Here is a 17,972-nt window from a genome sequence, read left to right as displayed (position 1 = left end):
AATCAACCCAAACTTTACGTTAACACTTGGGGAAACGCTTTTTTAAAAGCGCAGAACTGTCTGATGAACATTTGCAAATGAAATATAGAATGAAAGTGTCACGGTGAAATTTGTACGATTGTCATTTAGTGGATCAACTATTTTTTCTTCTCCATTAATCAAGCAAAAACACCAAACACTGTCAGTCTCCACCTTCTCAAACGTTTTCTTTGTTGTATTTCACTGGAGATCTTTGGATCCTGGACTGTTGGTCAAACAAAGTAAGCAGTTTAAAGATTTTGGAAGAACTGTAGGGACAAAAATGATTATAAAATAATCAAAAGACTGATCAATGGGGAAAAAAAAGCCCTAGTGTGTTGTTAGAAATATTACCTTTCTAAAAGTAAGAAAATACAAACAACAACCGTTTAAAAAATATACATCACATTTATTTGTACTGACACCAAGAGTCCGTACAGAGTTGTCTTTGTCTATCGATGTGTCCGGGCACTAAAGTTAAGAACCTGTTTCCTATCTCCATACATCCAACAGTCAACAAACTGTATCACCAAGCGTTGCTTAATCACTACCAAGAAACAGAGAGTTTGACATAGCTGACACACACCACTGTTTTTTTTTTGTTTTTTTTTTGCTCTAAAGGTAACACAATGTACAAAATGCAAGTCTGGAAAGATTCTTGGTTCCATAAAAAACTTTTTCCTCAATGTGTGAATAAGAAAACAATGCACTTATCTCTACTGAGCTTCTGCTGCATTGCTTGTTAGGCAGCCAAGGGGTAAATTGACGCAGATAAGTAATGAAAAGAAACAGGCCGGCTGATCCCTGTATTACTACCACAGCAGCTTTTCGAGGAATTGTTCATGCTCTGTGGAGCCACAGAGCTGTAGGAGCCGTCAGGAAGTGGTTAGACGCCAGTCAATGAGAGGAACACTTGATGTCAAAGTAAACGATTAAACAAATCTTTCCACGCAATGTACACTACAGTACAGCACTAGTGTGATGTCGGAAAGAGCTGTGCAAATCAAACACCCAGGGCCTCAAAAGAAACGGGGAACTGAAATGGAACTCTGGAGAATCGGCAGACTCAACCCCCCTTTGGCAGGCCTCGGGCCCTTCGGGACTGGCTAAGGCCAAAGCAAGCAGGCAGTCAGAGGGAATAAGGGAGCTGAAGACTGGTGGCTCCCTCCGCGGAGATGAGGACGGCACTGTGGCCTCACCAGGAAGCTGAAGGCACCAGAAGAACCAGGAGCATTGCTGTCCATGTCAGGCCCCGTGGCGTGCAGTGCACTGAGTGCTGGCTGCTTTTTGCTCGCACACCTAAGAGAAGGGAGGAGGGGGGGAGGGGGAGAGTCAATAAGAGGACGCAAAACGGAATGCAGGAACTGCATTAATGTTTAATGCTAAATAACTCCATTGATCTTTCGAATGAATCGGTCTCAAGGAAATGGGAAGAAATGGTGAAAAAAAAGAGAAATGGACGGTGAAGGGAAATGAAAACATGGGGAGAAAAACAGCAATCTGTTGCCTAATGTCACAAGCAGGACTGCAAGCTTCCTGTCCATCCAGTTGCTTAGAAGTTAATTGGCTGTGTAAGAGAAGGAAGGTTTGTGTGGGTGAGGTAATTAAAACAGTATTAGCCAAAGAAAACTTGGCTCACACAACATCTGCGATGACTCAATTAAGGGCAGAACATAAGAGAAAACAGCCTGTGCATAGCGATTGGCTTTCAGAGGTCATGTAAGGGAGCGAGTGGCTGAGAAGGAGGTAGACAACTAACTAGCTTACCGGAGGAGGTGACCACTCGGACTTGGGAGCTGACCGCTCCCTCTCCCCCTTCGCTGAGGGCGCGCACCTCGATGATATAGGTGCCTCCCTCTGGCAGTGAGAGCATGGTGGAAGGGTTAATGGTTCTGGTCACCTGGTTGTGGCCTCTGCCCTCCTGTTTGAGTAACACCTGCAGGAGAAGGGCACAAAGCCACTTTAGGTTTTACAGAGGAGAGTCTAGCGGCAGAGTTCCAGGCCTGGTTCCATCGTCGAACCCTTTCCTGTCACAAGCACCGAGGCGGAAATGAGTACGCCAGATCACCAGGATACGATAGCACGCGTTCATTAGTTTGAAAAAAGACACACAACCTCCACCAATAACACCATAATGTAAACAACACAACCGTAATATTTTGAGATAACTAACTTTTAAAGTTAGGTAACGTGGCTTACCAACCTTGGGCAATTGCTAACTATAAACTAACGGGAAATTAGCTAAACTGACTACATTAATTAACAGTTTTTTTGCCCATTGCTGTCTAACTTGTTAACAACATTAGCATAGCTAGCTAACATTATAAGAGCTAGCTAACATTAGCATAGCTAGCTAACGTTATCATAGCTTGCTAACGTTAGCATAGCTAGCTAACGTTATCATAGCTAACTAACGTTATGATAGCTAGCTAACGTTAGCATAGCTAGCTAACGTTATCATAGCTTGCTAACGTTAGCATAGCTAGCTAACATTGTCATAGCTAGCTAACATGAGCAATTTAATGATGTTAGTATAAGTTATTTGCTGCTTAATGATACGTTACCTAACTTTATATAATTACATGTTTATAAGTTATATTGACATATTATTGTGTTGTTTACCTTTGTGTGTTATTGGTAGAGGTTGTGTGGCATGGATGTGATACGATGTGCGTGATGCGATGTATTTGATTTATGCTAAGTACGCTACTTTAGTAATGATAAGCACGATAAAACAATACACGAATGTGCAATATAGCGGCATATAAACGTATATTGATAAAGAAGTGCGATAAACACTTGATTTTCCACTTTAACACGTGATAAGGATGGGATTTTCACCAAGGGTGCTGGTGATGGAAATGGGTCCCAGCGCTTGAGGTGTCTGAGCCTGGAGCTCTGCAGCGAGATGCTATTGTGTTTACATTGCATATAAACTTGGTACTCAGAGGTATTAAAAAAACTCATTATAGCTGCTCTTTAACAGTAACAGAGCAGCACAAATATTTCAGATGTCCAAGGAATCCAGAAGTCTTTTATTTTCTACATAGACAATGATGAGCTGCAGTGGGAGCACTATCCAGGCTCGGGTGGATATGAAACTCTCTTATTTTAATCAACAGTACAAAAGATGAGCAACTTTGTTAGAAAACATTTGGTTCTTTAAATGCAAATACAAAGTTACAAGACTGTGTGCATGCAAAGGTTAGGAGAGAGGAGTCCACTACGATCACCAAGGGGCTTTTCAGTTAAAAATGTCCAATCACTGAGCATCATTATGTTGCTGATAACGACGAGCTCAACCTAAAGTTTACACTTCAGATTAGCCTTATAATATATTCAGCAGTTTAAATTGACTCACGCTTCGGATACTGGGTCAATGTTGTTATACCAAATTGGCAGTAAAAACATGCTTTCTCAGAAACAAGGTTAAAATAATAGAAACCTAAAGCCATAACATAAAACTTTAGCATTGTTAAATTATCCAGGAGACTCCTGTTTTTCAATTTATCGTTTAGCTGCTCCTCCAAATTAGCAAATCTATAGTATTTGCATAATGTTTAAACGTTGTCTTCATTTTATGCAGTTGAAGAAACGTGACTTTGAAGAATGATCATTACCATGTACCCGATGACATCCGATTCGTTGTCCTTTGCCCTCACCGGGTCCCAGTTTAAAGACACGTTGTTGCCCTCTTGAATCCACATGAGGTTGGTTGGAGGCTGAGCAGGAGCTGAGAAGAGAACGCAACGCTCTGGGTGCAAATTCAAACAGACTTTTAAGCAGGAGTTTCAACCAACTAGGTCAATTACTACCCTTTTTACTGGGGGATTTAGAGCGCGGTGCACAGGTAGCCTCTATTCCAGATATAGTGCTACATGATTCGTGTCAGTGCTGTACTCACGGGCTTTCCTAGTATTGGCTGTGACAGCTGCAGTGGCAGGACCCTGGCCGATGCTGTTGAAGCCTTTTACAGTGATGAGATACAGACTGTTGCCCTCTAGTCCTGTCAGGACCACGGATGTTTCGTTTTTCACAGTTCTTTGTTTATTCCCCGACTCCTCCTGCTCCATGTCTTTCCAGTAGCTGACCTGTTAACACAAGATTAATGAAAACAAGCAAAACGTCAGATACTGCATGGAAATGTTCAAATGTGGATGCACAGAGCACACAATTTACAAGCACCTCATATCCTCTTGGTCTCCCTGGGCCAGGATTGGGCGGATTCCAGGTGACCCTAATTTCCGATGAAGAAATGCTGTAAGCTTTGACATCGGACGGCGCTTCCCTCGGCTCTGTGAAACAAGTCGAAATGATGACGACCATAAAGCTGCAGAAAAGCTTCTCCTCTGTACTTTGAAAATCAATGCAGCCACAAATATGAACCCACCGCCCTCCGCGGAGTGGATGATGACAACTTTGCTGAACGGCCCGTCTCCCTTGTTGTTGTACACTCCGACCTTCACTTCAAACGGGGTGAGGGGAGGGAAGGTCTCGTCTCGGTACTTGTACGTCGTGGAGTCCGCTGACGTCACCATCTTCTCCTTCCAGCCTCTGGTTCCGTTGGCTCGAAACGCAACGATGTACCCAAAGCCCTCGCCATTTTGGAACTCCTCGGATACGGGCTGAGTGGAAAGACAGAAACTGATCATCACCGAGATAAAGTGCAAAACTGTAGCGGCACCAGCGCCGTGCAGCTCTGTGACAGAGTGTGCATTACTTTCTCATTTAAATAGCCTCTTCTGTGCAAGTGGGCTCTCATTAAACAAAACATGCCTTTTTGCTCTGGTAGTCCCGTATAACCAGCTTTTAATTTCCTACCGCTTGACTGTTGCCGTTGTCTGCCAGTGTTAATAAAGATGCAGTCAGTCTTGAGTAATGGAAACAAATCATATCTGGCTCAGTTGTCCCCATTATGTAGCACATTTATCTTTCCATGTCTGACGGGAGGATTTCTTTTTTTGGGACACAGGTTTTTGTGTGCTGGCTTCAATGCTTAGCCGTGGTTTTGCTGAAGTGGCGGGACTGGGGGGGTTGTCTTCCACAGCTGCTCGGCGCTTAATCAAATCAAATGCCAATTCATTAAGAGAGCTCGGGTTTAATTAAAATACGGGCTGCAGGGTTTTAAATCTAAATTTAATAAATGACAAACACCTGAACACCTGTTTTTTTGGCAACAAAAACTCAGCGAGCTGTAATGTGTTGATTTGCATAGGCTTCAAAGTATCATTGTACCCTGAAGGCATCCCCCAAATTAGCCATTTAGTCCACAGAGGGATTGGTGGTGGATGGAGATGTAGTTCACATTTCATTCAATCAACCGTGACTGCCTAATTACGGGGATGATCAGTGGAAATGAATTAGCTTCCATCAAAGTTATTATCAGAGCTGGCAAGGCTTTTAAAGACGTGCCAAGGAATATAGGTCTTTGAAAAAACCCCCAAAAAAAACAGCATCAACAAATTAGCGAGTTAAGTCTAGAAACACTTGGAGGGAATTGAAATAGTCGCGGGTGAGTGTGGACGCGGTGTGAGAGGGCTGATTGAACCGAAGTAAGTCTTGTGGATGAAATTGCGAGGCCTGCCGGGCTCAGTCGCGATGACTGCGAGGGCATCACTAATGGTCCTCCCAATGGCTCCCCGAGAGAAAAAAAAATAAAAAAACAGTCTCCCACCGTCGACTCTAATGAGACGGCTGAATGAAGCTGCAGAGACTGTTTAGTCATTCATCCTGCTTAATAACCCTGCCCACCATGGCCGTCGAGGCTCTGACAACTCGCCACAGATGATTGGAGAGGCAGGACTGTCGCGCGCTCACATGCCTCGGCTGCCAAAAAAGGGCCAACATTCCTGCTCCGTCTCTTTTAATATCCATCGGCATTGATCACTGACGAGGTCCTGATTTATTTCCAAGAGCATTTAGCAGAACGGGGAAGAAAATAGGGCAGAGCTCGAACGACCCGAAATGGCAAGTGCCGAACGGAGGACACGGCAATGAAGTGGAGCGCCTCGGCATTGTCCAGCGATGCTCTTGGAGACTGACGGACTTATTGATGACTGACCAATTATTACAGACCCACAAGGAGCAGAGATTAAAAACATCGCTTAAAAAGTACTTTAATCTTTCGCACTATTGTACTCTCTGTGCTTCAGCAGTGATTGGATCTGACCTGCAAAAAAAGAATGTGTGAATAAAAGCAGACGAGCAGACATGATGACACTCATGCATTACGAGGGCCTTGTTGAAGAAAGCAAATTGTTCCAATCATGGTGGTTACTGAAACTGAAAAGCTGCAGCTATGCATTTCCTTGAGTCTCCTCAAGATGCTCCTTAAGAAAGAAACTCTTATCGCTTTTCATAATTATACTCAAATTGATGCATGGCTTTAAAGGACTCCTTGTTAAACTTGTACATCCGACCAATCGTGGTTTTATGGGACTTAAAGTATCCCCTGGTTTTTCTGTCAACACGGGGTCCTGCATTTATTGTTAAGGAGGTCGTCATTGTGTTATACAAGCTACTCTAATGACACTCTTTATGTAGCATAATTCTCATTTATAAACAGGAAATGGTCTACCGCCAAACGCCACCCCATCTGGAATGGACATTATGCCCCATAATGTGCCACGGAGGGGCACTTCTCCTCATGTGAAGGTTATCTTCCCAGTGGCAGTTGGGCTCCCATACTTAATAACTACAAGAATAACTGTCAGTTGCTTCCACATCTGTTCACCGTTCCCCTGTTGATGTATCCTTCGACTGATCTCAATTGCAAATTCTCGACGTTGCTCATAGTGATTCTGCACACGCGGCGACCCGGACCTGGCCGAGAGCCAAGCTGTCCGCTGATATCCTCTTTACTTGGCGCGGAGAGTTATTACGTTTTTTGTTTTTTTTTGCACAACCCTCGTCGAGGTTTATATTACAAACAGATATTCACAAACGTCCCTCCGATTTATTGGGAACGACTCCGAGATTCAAGGTTAATCATCATCGTGCCGCTCTGGTGGGACCCAAATTTAAAATTCACGACGTCTTAATCATCCGGCCCGGCTTATGCGGCTCTGTGTAATACACGGCCCGGCTGGCCTTCTTTGAGCTTTGTCAGCAAATTTCGCCGTCGTGACCAAGTGGTGCCCTCAAACTCTGAGACCCGGTGTGGTTAAACACATTTCACAACAGAATAAAGAGGGACCCTGTTTAAAATGTGATGAGCTGTGATCCTGGGGTTGTGTACTGGCATGACGATGTCTCTTGGACAAAGCCGTCTCTAAAAAACATCCATATTTAGTCCATAAATCCGTCATTATTTCAAGTCAATCTGAGGCTTGTCTTAAATGCTCAACATATTGTTTTTGTGGTATTTGTTTGGCTCTGGTGCTTGTATTGTCTTCCTTGCTGCTGCCATGCCTTTATTTCCCTTGGGACAGTTACATCTTTATCTCATAAAAGTGTTTTCTCTTTACAATAACTTCAGCCTCTGATCTTGAGGAAAAGCATCCTGCCCGAGTGGACTGAAGCACTTTCCCGTCTGGTTCGTCCCTCGTTGGAACGGTTGACGCCTTTTCTTCCGCTGTGTATCTTCAAACCCTGGAATGTGTGGATGCGAGTGAATGGTGTAGAATACTGGAGCAGACGGGTCTACCGAGACCTAATGATGGCCGCTCCGCTCACCTGGGCCCCCTTGTGTTACAGCACTGGATATAATGTGCATGTCTCTCGCCGTATTCAGACTTCAGAGCATCCACACCTGGCTCATTTTAGTGTGTGTGTGTGTGTGTGTGTGTGTGTGTGTGTGTGCGCTCCCTTTATAAGCTGAGCGTATGCTTTTCTTACTTTAGAGCAATCATTCAGCAACACATTAAGACATTAGCGCTTTGTTTCCACACTGATTTTTCTCTGTAGGTGGGGTGATTGTGGTTCAGGGTATAAAGCGGGTCATCCTTTAAAAGTTTTTTTTTTTAAAATTCTGTATACTATACGCCAAGTGTTCAACGCAAGAAAATGCATCTCTTTAAGGAAAAGTTAATTTAGTTTTTCGCTGGCGTATGTTAAAAGATGTACGAAGCACTGTGCATGCACTCTTTATGTTACACAGCAAGCATGCTACCAATGTCAGCTAAATATGCCGTCAAACTTTTCACTTTGAAAAAAAAAAAAAAGTCAACTCTTCTCGCCAATCGAAATAGATTGCCAACCTCCTGTGCTCAATCTCAACTTAAATGCTCCAGATCCCTCAATACGCCTGTCCTCCTACCTTGAAGAACATCTCCAGACTCTTCTCATCATTCTCTCACTTGAGGGTCTGAAACTTTCCTCTATGTTTTAATTAGATCCCACTTTGATGGTAGTGGGAATAGGACTGCGTGCAGACGGCGGTCCCCGGCACACACGGAGGGGAAGCTGCATCTAACTCGTCATATCTCACCTCAAGTGAAAGCAACCGACTGTAAACTGATGCAATCATCTGTATATCTTCAAGTCATTAAACCGTTTCCTTCAAGCTTTGGAGCCACGAGGACTTGCGTCGTCCATCAACCGTGCTTTATCCCCCTTAATAATGTCTGACAAGTATTCCCAGGCAACAAAAAGTGAAGGTTTTTAATGAATGGCACATGCAGTAACAACCTCTACATGATTATGAAGTCACATTCACATGCAGGATTTATTACTTAGTGACAGTTTAATCCCTAAGGGAACATTGGTTTCGGCACCGATGTTTAAAGGGACCCTTGTTTCAGCGGGTTTGTTTTCACTCCTTCATAAATATATTAATAACACAGATTCTCAACCTGCAGGTTCAGAAATGTTCTTGAAGCAGCGGCTCGGTGATGATAAATTCACTAAACATACACATTTATTATCACTTTTTTTTTTTTTTTTGTTGAGTAATACTTTCTCAAGTTGAATGATGAATATTTACACCACATTTAATCATGTAAAAATCCCTAAAAATAATCATTCCTGTGCTTTTAGGCGTGGGGGTTTTCAACACCGCAGGCGCTGCTCTTTTTCAGAGTCGCACTTGAAAAACACTGGCTTACAGGATCAACATGTTAATTTCCTAGAAAATCTGTGATTATTATGTTCTGTATATAGCTCAACGTCAGCATGCCTATTATCATCATTGTGATACTGCAGATTACTGTAAAACCTGCTTTAAAGGTGGGTGAGTGTATTTGTTGCGGATAACAGGGACTGTGAACTACCGAGCACAAGGTGTTTTTGTTGAGCCTAAGGTTAAAGGAATACTTCACTCATAAAATTACCATTTTGTTTATCAATTACTCAGCCTGTTACCTTGAATTCATGAAGAAAACATTCTCTCATGCCTCTACGGCGAACGGAGAATCAAAAAACAAGAGTAAAGTCTTGATGAATCGACGTAAACAACAGAAAAGCTGTGTCGAAACATCAGTGTACAAACTCTCACATATATTTTCTGACATAAAGTTGACATCTCATTGCCAGTTTGTTAATTATGAGCCCTGAGCGTCTCCCCTGAGAACCAACATCTTTATATCGAGTTACCACATTTCTGTTTACATAATGCAACATATTAACATGTATAAGCAAGCATCTTTAGCGCTCAAAATGTTGATCTCATCTATTGACTTGGGAAGACATTGATTTTATTTTTAGTAAGTTTCACATTCAAATTTTGCTTGAAACTTTCGTGAACTCTTCCTAATATTATAGAATTATACCAGAATTATCATTCTGGTATAATTAATGCACGACCTGTGGCAGTTTCTGAATCATCATTCTTTATAAAGCGAGAGAATGTTCAGAGAAGCATCTTGAATTTCAAGGAGCTTAAACCCTTGTGTAGAGACACTCGTATCATATCCTCACGGAGGAGTTTTAAACCACCAGTGTGAATGTCATGCTGTTGACATAGAAACAACAGGAAGCTGCAAAGATTATTTTTAAGTGACAGTAGACTAAATAAAAGCTTCCATTAACTCCTGTGTATTCAACAAGCCTCTGAGTTTGTTGAACTGGAACAGTAGGCCCGCTGTGACATTTGCGGGGTTTTTTTTTTTTTTTTTTTTTTTGCACACATGTCGTCACGTTTGTGCTACAGAAGCAGTTTGGCAGAGGACCCTACCTCCCACGAGATGACCAGTTCGTGCCTGCGGCCGTTCCCTCCGCTAACGTTCGATGGTGCCACTGACGGGACTGTGTGAAGCAGAAAGGTTAACAATGCATCACTGACCACACGCTGCGAACACACTTCATGTTTTTGACAGAAAGAAAAGATGAAAATAAAGAACTTTTCAGGCCTTTAAGGCTCAAATCCTCAATTTATGACCACATACATTTGAGCTAAACTTGGGTTTTATTAATTGCTAAGTTTGTCATATTGATTTAAAAAATGCATTTGTGAGTCTACATATCATGAATACAACAAGACACTCTTTTAATGATGTTTTTAAAAACATCGCTGAAGTAAACAAACCTTTTGCAGCATTAGAAAAACATTGAAAACTCAAGCTATCCTTTGATGTTCGTGCCTGTCGATCAAATTGAGAGTGAGAGTAGGTTTCCGAGCCGCATTGTGAATTTTTTTTTTCCATCTTTGAATCACGGATTATAACTTTATGGTTGAATTATCGCAACCGTGTGCAGATGCAGCAATTAGTCTGTTAATTACGCTGAAGCGATAGGACAGATTAAATAAGCCACTTCCAAATGGCCGCTGACCTTTGTAATTATTCCGTTTTATAGACGAGAACGAGCAGTTAGTGAAGCGGCGCGCCTGATGCAGACCGTCTCAGTCAATTTCTGCTCACCGTAAACAGTGTGTTCTGCTGTGTCTTTGCCTCGGGGCATTAAAGGACAGGCTGCTTCAGCGGAAACATCACGCTTGTTGAAATTCATGTAAGCAGCTTATTTTCAACTCTTTTGCCCAATTAAAATGGAGTATAATGGGAATCTAGCGTGGTCATGAGGTGGCATGTGGGGGTTACTGTAAGCTCTGCAGCTACGATAAATCATCAGCACTCAGTGTATTCTGTACGTTTCTGGACTCAAAGTGTCACTAGAATGTAATGCATCATGGTGGCTTTGCTGGATTTACCTGCTTCTTTGGTCCTAACGCCTCTGGACGGTGCACTGGGGTCTCCGGTCCCAATTCCATTGCTGGCCACCACCCTGAACTCGTATTCCACCCAGGGGTTGAGCTCCACAGCCATGGCTGACTCCATGTCCCCCGTCACTGGCTCTGGGTCTGCAGACAGGAGGGATGCTTATGTATTTATTTAATCAGGACGAGCAACACTCACACACCTTTGTTCACAGTATTTAAAGGGCCAACTCAAAGCTTTAAGGGTGTTTGAGAGATCCATGTTGAGTGAAAAGCGTAGCAGGACAATGATGTTTAACACACAGGCGAAGAAGTCAGGGAGTTTTTCTTCTTTTTTTAACATTGGAAAGTTCCGTGCTGTCACCTGACCTCAACCAACCAACTGAGCATCAACACAGGCAATGGGAAGATGGCTGGCAGAGCGTCACAGCATCACAAGCGTCTGCTGATGTCTGTGGGCTTTGGGCCTACAGGCAGTCTTTAACTACAGAGGATTACATACGATTAAATGTGATGACTTTGTGTGATGACTTAAAGACCGTGTCAACATTCATTTCTGTTCCCTAAAACTGGGGGTAGTTGCTGCAACGTTCACGTTTGTTTGTAAAAGCAGAGAGTCACACTTTACCCCAAAGCCCTTGTTTTGTTGTAGATCCAGTGTGCTCCAGCACAGAGCCAGAAAACCAACAAAATCACACGGCAGTCTCAGTTCCCTCCAGGTTCCCTGTGACTCGGCGTATTGTTTCACCAGGTGGTGACGATACACAATTGACTTGAGACCCGGCATGATGATGTCTGAACAAGGGCTTACTCGCGGCTTTAGAGCACATCAGGAAGAGTAACTCATTACATAGAGGGAAGCGGATTCCAATCAATTCTCACAGTATCTACAGAGGACTTAGAGAGCGATGTAATTACAAATCGCATCCCGAGAGTGAGAAAAAGCGTCGAGATTTATGAATGTGTTTTTGAAAAGAAATTACAAGCAGGTAACGGGACTAATCTAGCTTCTTCAGCGCTGCCACAATCAAGCTTCGTCAATATTGATCCCGCAGCAACAAACAAAGGTAGACTGAAAGCATATCCGTGTCACAGGCGAACCAGAGGTCTCGCTGTGCTAACAAAGGCAACTTCGGGGGAGGCCGAGGAGCTCTCGCTCTTATCATCGGCAGCAGCTCACGGGTGAGACCGCTCCGTCGAGCGAAGCCGCTCTTCAAACACGAGCTGATAACTCTGTTTGCGAGGAGTGGGAGCTTAAAAGCCTCGGTCCCCCCTTCAAGTTCAGCACTGACGATACATCACAGAGTCCTAATTGTGCTTTATCGAATTAAATGTGGTTGAACAGACATGATGTGAGAGGAGCGTATACAAAATGTGATTTATGTATCTGTGGGGATGAATCATTATGGCACCTTAAACTCTGCTATTATTATCACGCAGCATATTAAGATGGATTACACACAATGCTTAGCGAGCTTTCATCCTTTAAATGCTAAGTGATAGTAATTGATGCTTTTTCGTGTCAAGGTACAGGAAAAAAAAAGAGCAGCTAATTCATTTTTTTAGGCAGTGGAAGTGCATCTATGCTAAATGAACATGGATAGGTCTTCAAATTCAAGCCCAAAAGGTTAATTTCCCACTAACCGCTGATTTGACACTGAAGAAAATTCAAAGCAATGACATTTGATGTGGGCCCAAATTGCTTTTTTGCTAAGCTCCTCTGAACAACAGCCAAGTTCAAACATAAAACGACAGCTTGGAAGAGAGCGGCATTTCAACTTCTTAAACAGGCGTCTGAGGAGAAATGGAAACTCTGTTGTATTTTAGATTGTTGTTGAAAAGCTCTGTGGCAAACACAATTTTATAACACTTACATGTGTTGTTCAGCGAGATAATCTTCAAATGAACACCACTTGATGATGATTTTTGAAGTATTGAAGCAATCGGCAGAAGTAAAAAGCTAACATTTGGCGATAAACAAACCCCACCGCGGTCACATGACTTCACATCAGCATAACTTAACCGCAGACCTTATTACAGACGTCCAACAAAAACCCCATTCTCAAATTAAAACGTTGACTTTGAGACGAGAGAACCTGAGGTGCAAAAATGCTGACTCGTTTCCGGGTTTGAGGACTCTCGCAGCAGTCTCTGGATTTAAAAGTCTGATTGTGTTAATATATAAAGTACCTTGCCGCAAGAATGTGCAGTTATATCTCTTGACAACAGTAACCGTGCTCTTGTCGGGCTGATTCACCATCTCCGTACTTGACTTTGGGCAGGATTAAGGCCTTTGTATATAGCCCCACATTAACCTCACAGATCTAGAGGCTGCAATTTGCTCCTTATTGATTACCTGTTTTGACAGTTTGCCAGCCTAATGAAAATGGGCTGCGGGCCTGTAAATTATAGGTGCTGATAGGGCTGTGGTTGTCCAGGCCACGAGTCCAGGACAGGGTGGCCGTGGTATCCGTGATCTCCTCCACTATCACCACTCCAGGGGGTCCGGGAGGACCTGGTGGAAACAGCGTTAGGACACAGATTCAATTACAGGTTGTAACGGTTTAACCACCACTGCTTCAGAAATCCCACGACGTGAGGCGGGAACAAAAAACAATCTCTGTTGCTGTTGTAAGACGGCCCATATTGTGATGTCTTAGTCACTGTGCATTGTTGCCATTAAATACACTAATGGATGCTACCATGCAAGCATTAAGGAAGATGTGCAGCTGTGTGCATACAGTGACAACATCAATTCTCTGTCGTAATCGTTGCACAAACAAACAACAGACGAGAACACAGACATACTAAACTGAGCCAGGCTGACACAGATCTGCTGCCGAGCATCTCCCGCTGACTAAGGGATATCCAAACATTCTCTGTTTTTTTGTTTTTTTCGGAGGCGGTTTACCAGTTCTGCTGGGCATGGCTGTGTGGTAGACCTTACTGTGTTCTAATACAGCGGAACACATGTTTACCTCAGTCTTCAGAAGTAAATGTAATCTGCAGGAGCAGCAAACGTCGAAGGACTCTAGGGGGAACAGCTGTAAATGAAAAGCTGGCAGCTGGTGCTCTCAATGAAAACCAATGTACTGTGTCCCCAAAAAGTGCCCACTGGAAGGTGGCACTGAAAGGTGCATTTGCATTTTGGGACATTAAGATGCATATTGTGTCACTGTAGGAACAGCACCCTCTTTATAGTGCGCCCAACACATGGCATATGTCCTCCCCTGCAGCAGAGCTTACTGTACAAGTAAATGGCAATCATTAAATCCCATACTAGAGATGGCTTATATGGTGGAAGTTAATGACACATTATATATCAATTTTGTGATGAAGATATATTAAATCATTTGAAGAAATTACATAAAATGATTAATACAAGTTTTTCAGGAAAATCTAACGTAAAATCTAATCTAAAAAACGTGGAATCATGAATTCCACAATATTAATATGAATGACAACAGAACCCTTCTATATTCAATCATTAAGTACAACAAAAAGTCCTTTTATGTCATCTCAAATGAAACGATATGAGAAGTAACCGCCTTAAGACACGTGGACAATAATCGTTGGATTACATTATCAGCAACAAGTGGAAACAGCCACAGAATCCGATCAGGAGACATTTCAGCCAATCTGTTTTACAGCACATATTAAACCTGTCGATGCAGACAGACAGTCTGTCCAGTCAAACTCACAGTGGCCATAAAAGAATTAGTCAAGGGCAATAATGTGGAAATAGTCATTGTGCAATTGAGCCTTCGCTAAGCCTCGTCCTGCGCTGCTACTCCGTCGAGCTGTCAGAGCTACCGTGGAGCCCACACTGTCACGAACTGCACTGAAGGAATCCTATCTGATTTCAGAGAGAAGCAGACAAAAGGGTTTTAAAAGATATATCCAGGATGTCAAACTGATTCAGAAAACAGGTTTAAAAGATAAAGACTGAAGCGTAAAAGTGAACCGCTACATAACCTGGCGATCGAGACAGAAGACAATTAAATTAAGGAACACTGTTCCTGTAAAGCCGGGTATATCTTTACTTCACTGTTGCAATCAGTTGCTGATTCAGTAGCTAGCATAGCATAAAAGTGCTAACGCTACTCTGCTAATGTTTGCCCCACAGGTTTTATTGTAGAAACCGAATCCGCAAAACCAGCGTGAACATGAACACAATCTGAAACGATTGCCTGTGAGTCTATGGAACACAAACATATATTTGTCGGACCCTGGTCGGAGGTGGCAAATGCTGCGCTATGATTGGCCAGCCTGCGTTAGAGGGCGGGACTTAGTAAAGGGTCAGTTGTGTCCACCAGTAGTGCATTTCTAATGTCTGATTAAAATGTACTTCCCAAAGCTGCTGCACTTATAACAAATATAAGCCAATTTCCTAGATTCACACAAAACATGATTTCGCAGTAGTGCCTGTCATCGTGTCCATTTCTACTGAACTAAACATGCCAAGAATAATTCTCTCTGAGAAACACATTCTGTTTCGGGGTAGTGGCTCAGTTCACGGGGGAAAACGATTCAGTGCCTTCGCTAAAGAGAGCACAGGAGACGTCACAGTGTACTGGAGCACTGACAGCGACGACGAGCTCACCTCGAACAAGGAGTTCGGCCTCCGTGAACACGGCATCGGCGCTGGTCTGGGCCCGGCACCCGTACTTCCCAGCATGCTTCAACAAAATGCTCCTAATCATCAGATCCACTGTTGAAGACTGCTGCGATTGGGAATGAAAAGGATAAAAAAAATAAAATAAAGTTAGGGATTCAGCAGGCTTAAATGCACTTGACATGAAGTGTGATTCCTTTACATCTTGTAGAGGCTCATGTGGCTTGAGAGATTCCTGTTTAATTCAGGTGCTTGCTTGCTGCTACATTCTTCAGCTACCCGTATTTCCTCTCTCCGTTGAAATGAGAAACGCCTGAGGCAAGTCTGGGAATAATTCAAGGTCCACAGGCAGCTGTTTAGCACGAAACCTGATTAAAATTACAAACCATGCATCAGCCAGGAATCTGTTGTGCCTGTAATGGATCGTCACTGCAAATACTTTCCCTCCCGAGCACGGATAGTAGCAGAGGACACATCAGGCCAGATGTGACTGTTGATAAAGGAATAGTGACATAAAGAGGACTCCCTACTCTCTTGCACATTTGTTTTCAACTGTATTTTATGGTTTGGTCACTAATGATTGTATTTCTGTATTATGAAGAGGGGGAATTAAACTAAATTAACCAAATTAAGCTTGATGAAACTTACTTGACATTGACTTCTTATGTTTTAAAAGGATGCTTCTGAAAAGGGACGTTCAGCTTAGTTTAACACATGATTGTGTGTACAAGAGACATTTAGCATAACAGTGTTACCGTGTAGTAAGATGTTTTTGTCTCGGGGGGGGGAAGGTCAAAATGACAAGGTGAACAATGTAACCGTGATGTTTTAGGGAAGGCAAAAGGTTAAGTGCCTCTTTGTTTGCGTAGCTTTTGTTTTTCGCTGGGAGAATTTCTACGACATCTTCCTCAGAGGATCCTTGAGCGTGACTCCCTCGACCTATTCTAGGTGACGAAGATCAAACCGACAGACAAACCGACAGAAACAATGGGTACAGCTCAGGAGAATGGATTTGCACCCAAGATGACAAAGCAATAATATTGAACATATTGAAGTTTCCTTTTTTGTATAATTTTCTTATGTCATTATTCATGATTATTGTTTATTCAAAAATCATTATGGTATGGGTCAGTCTCTACTAGAATTCGATGTACATGATTCAATGCAGGTCTTTGATGATAGTGTGTACTCTGCACCCTCATCGTGGAATATGTTGCAGAATGATTTAAAACTGATACCACTTACTGCTTTTAAATCTAAAATGAAAGAAATACAGGCAGGTTCCCAAAAATGTCAATGTTTTTTAAATGAACTCGGTTACGTCACTGTCTCTTAACTTTGAGTTTCTTTTAACTTGTCTTGTTCTGTGTTTTCTGTCTGTAACTATGTGTTTCTTATGTTGCTGCCTGTCTTGGCCAGGTCTCCCTTGAAAAAGAGATTTTTAATCTCAATGGGACTCTCCTGGTTAAATAAAGGTTTAAATAAAAAAAATAAAAAATAGTCTGACCTTTAGTGGAACATATTCTTTTTGCACAGATGAAGTGTGTAATAGGTAATTCAAATCATTACACAAAAAGTTCAAATGGGAACAACAAAATAATTTGGACTTCAATGGATGATAAAAAAAACCCACAACCACCTGTCTACACTTAACAGGTAAACATGTCTACAGACAGACAGACAGACAGACAGACAGACAGACAGACAGGTAGACAGAGAGAAAAATAGATAACCATAACCAATATGACGATTATATTCTTCTTACTCTGGCTCTTACTGTTTGGATGTATTCAAAGTGGCCGCCGTCTTGTTGGAAGTTGATGGGCTTCTGGTTGAAGAACCACTGGAAGGCCACATCCAGCGACGTGTCGTGTGCGGCCTTGCAGCTCAGCACCACGCTCTCCCCCACGGTCACCTCCACTCTGCTCGGGCTGAGCTCCACACGCATGGCCTCTGGAAGCACAAAGCTGCTACACTGTCACCTCAGGCTAACCAGAAGCTAGCGTCAAGCCGCTGCATTCCACTTAGAGCAATCACGAGAACCCGGGAGCCTAACTTGGAGCCTAAAACACACACACTCACCTTTGTTTGGATAAATACCCTGCTGGGCTCTGATCTAGACTGTGTACAGTGCATCTATGAGACCAAGGCCTTTACGCTGTGTCCTTGTAATATGATTCTTGAAAGTGAGAGCCCTTGGTTCACGGTTGAGCAAGCACAATAAATTTCCTGGCACCCGAACAAAGGTGG

At 42.8% G+C, this 17,972-nt stretch overlaps 1 protein-coding gene across 6 annotated transcripts in view; it reads right to left on the bottom strand.

Moving 5' to 3' along the window:
• Nucleotides 1–428: 428 nt before the first annotated feature.
• The window catches only part of cntn5 (contactin 5), a 107,833-nt gene continuing 90,289 nt past the window's right edge, over nt 429–17,972 (bottom strand). For 4 of the 6 annotated variants that reach the window (XM_068713970.1, XM_068714001.1, XM_068713993.1 and 1 more), the window contains 11 exons: nt 17,488–17,675; nt 15,711–15,831; nt 13,464–13,622; nt 11,102–11,251; nt 10,130–10,200; nt 4,409–4,643; nt 4,204–4,313; nt 3,923–4,109; nt 3,639–3,751; nt 1,786–1,954; nt 429–1,317 (listed from right to left, as the gene is read on the bottom strand). In XM_068713970.1, the coding sequence (XP_068570071.1) occupies nt 1,214–1,317; nt 1,786–1,954; nt 3,639–3,751; nt 3,923–4,109; nt 4,204–4,313; nt 4,409–4,643; nt 10,130–10,200; nt 11,102–11,251; nt 13,464–13,622; nt 15,711–15,831; nt 17,488–17,675 (1,607 nt within the window). In that variant the 3' untranslated portion in view covers nt 429–1,213. The remainder of the gene's footprint in view (nt 1,318–1,785; nt 1,955–3,638; nt 3,752–3,922; nt 4,110–4,203; nt 4,314–4,408; nt 4,644–10,129; nt 10,201–11,101; nt 11,252–13,463; nt 13,623–15,710; nt 15,832–17,487; nt 17,676–17,972) is intronic. The other 2 variants (XM_068713977.1, XM_068713984.1) reach the window with 2 other exon arrangements.

The sequence above is a fragment of the Cebidichthys violaceus genome, unplaced genomic scaffold (genome assembly GCF_023349555.1).
Source record: "Cebidichthys violaceus isolate CVI_PGR_0920_01 unplaced genomic scaffold, fCebVio1.0.p SCAF_1, whole genome shotgun sequence".
NCBI lineage: Eukaryota > Metazoa > Chordata > Actinopteri > Perciformes > Stichaeidae > Cebidichthys > Cebidichthys violaceus.
This window is presented reverse-complemented; position numbering and strand designations above follow the sequence as displayed.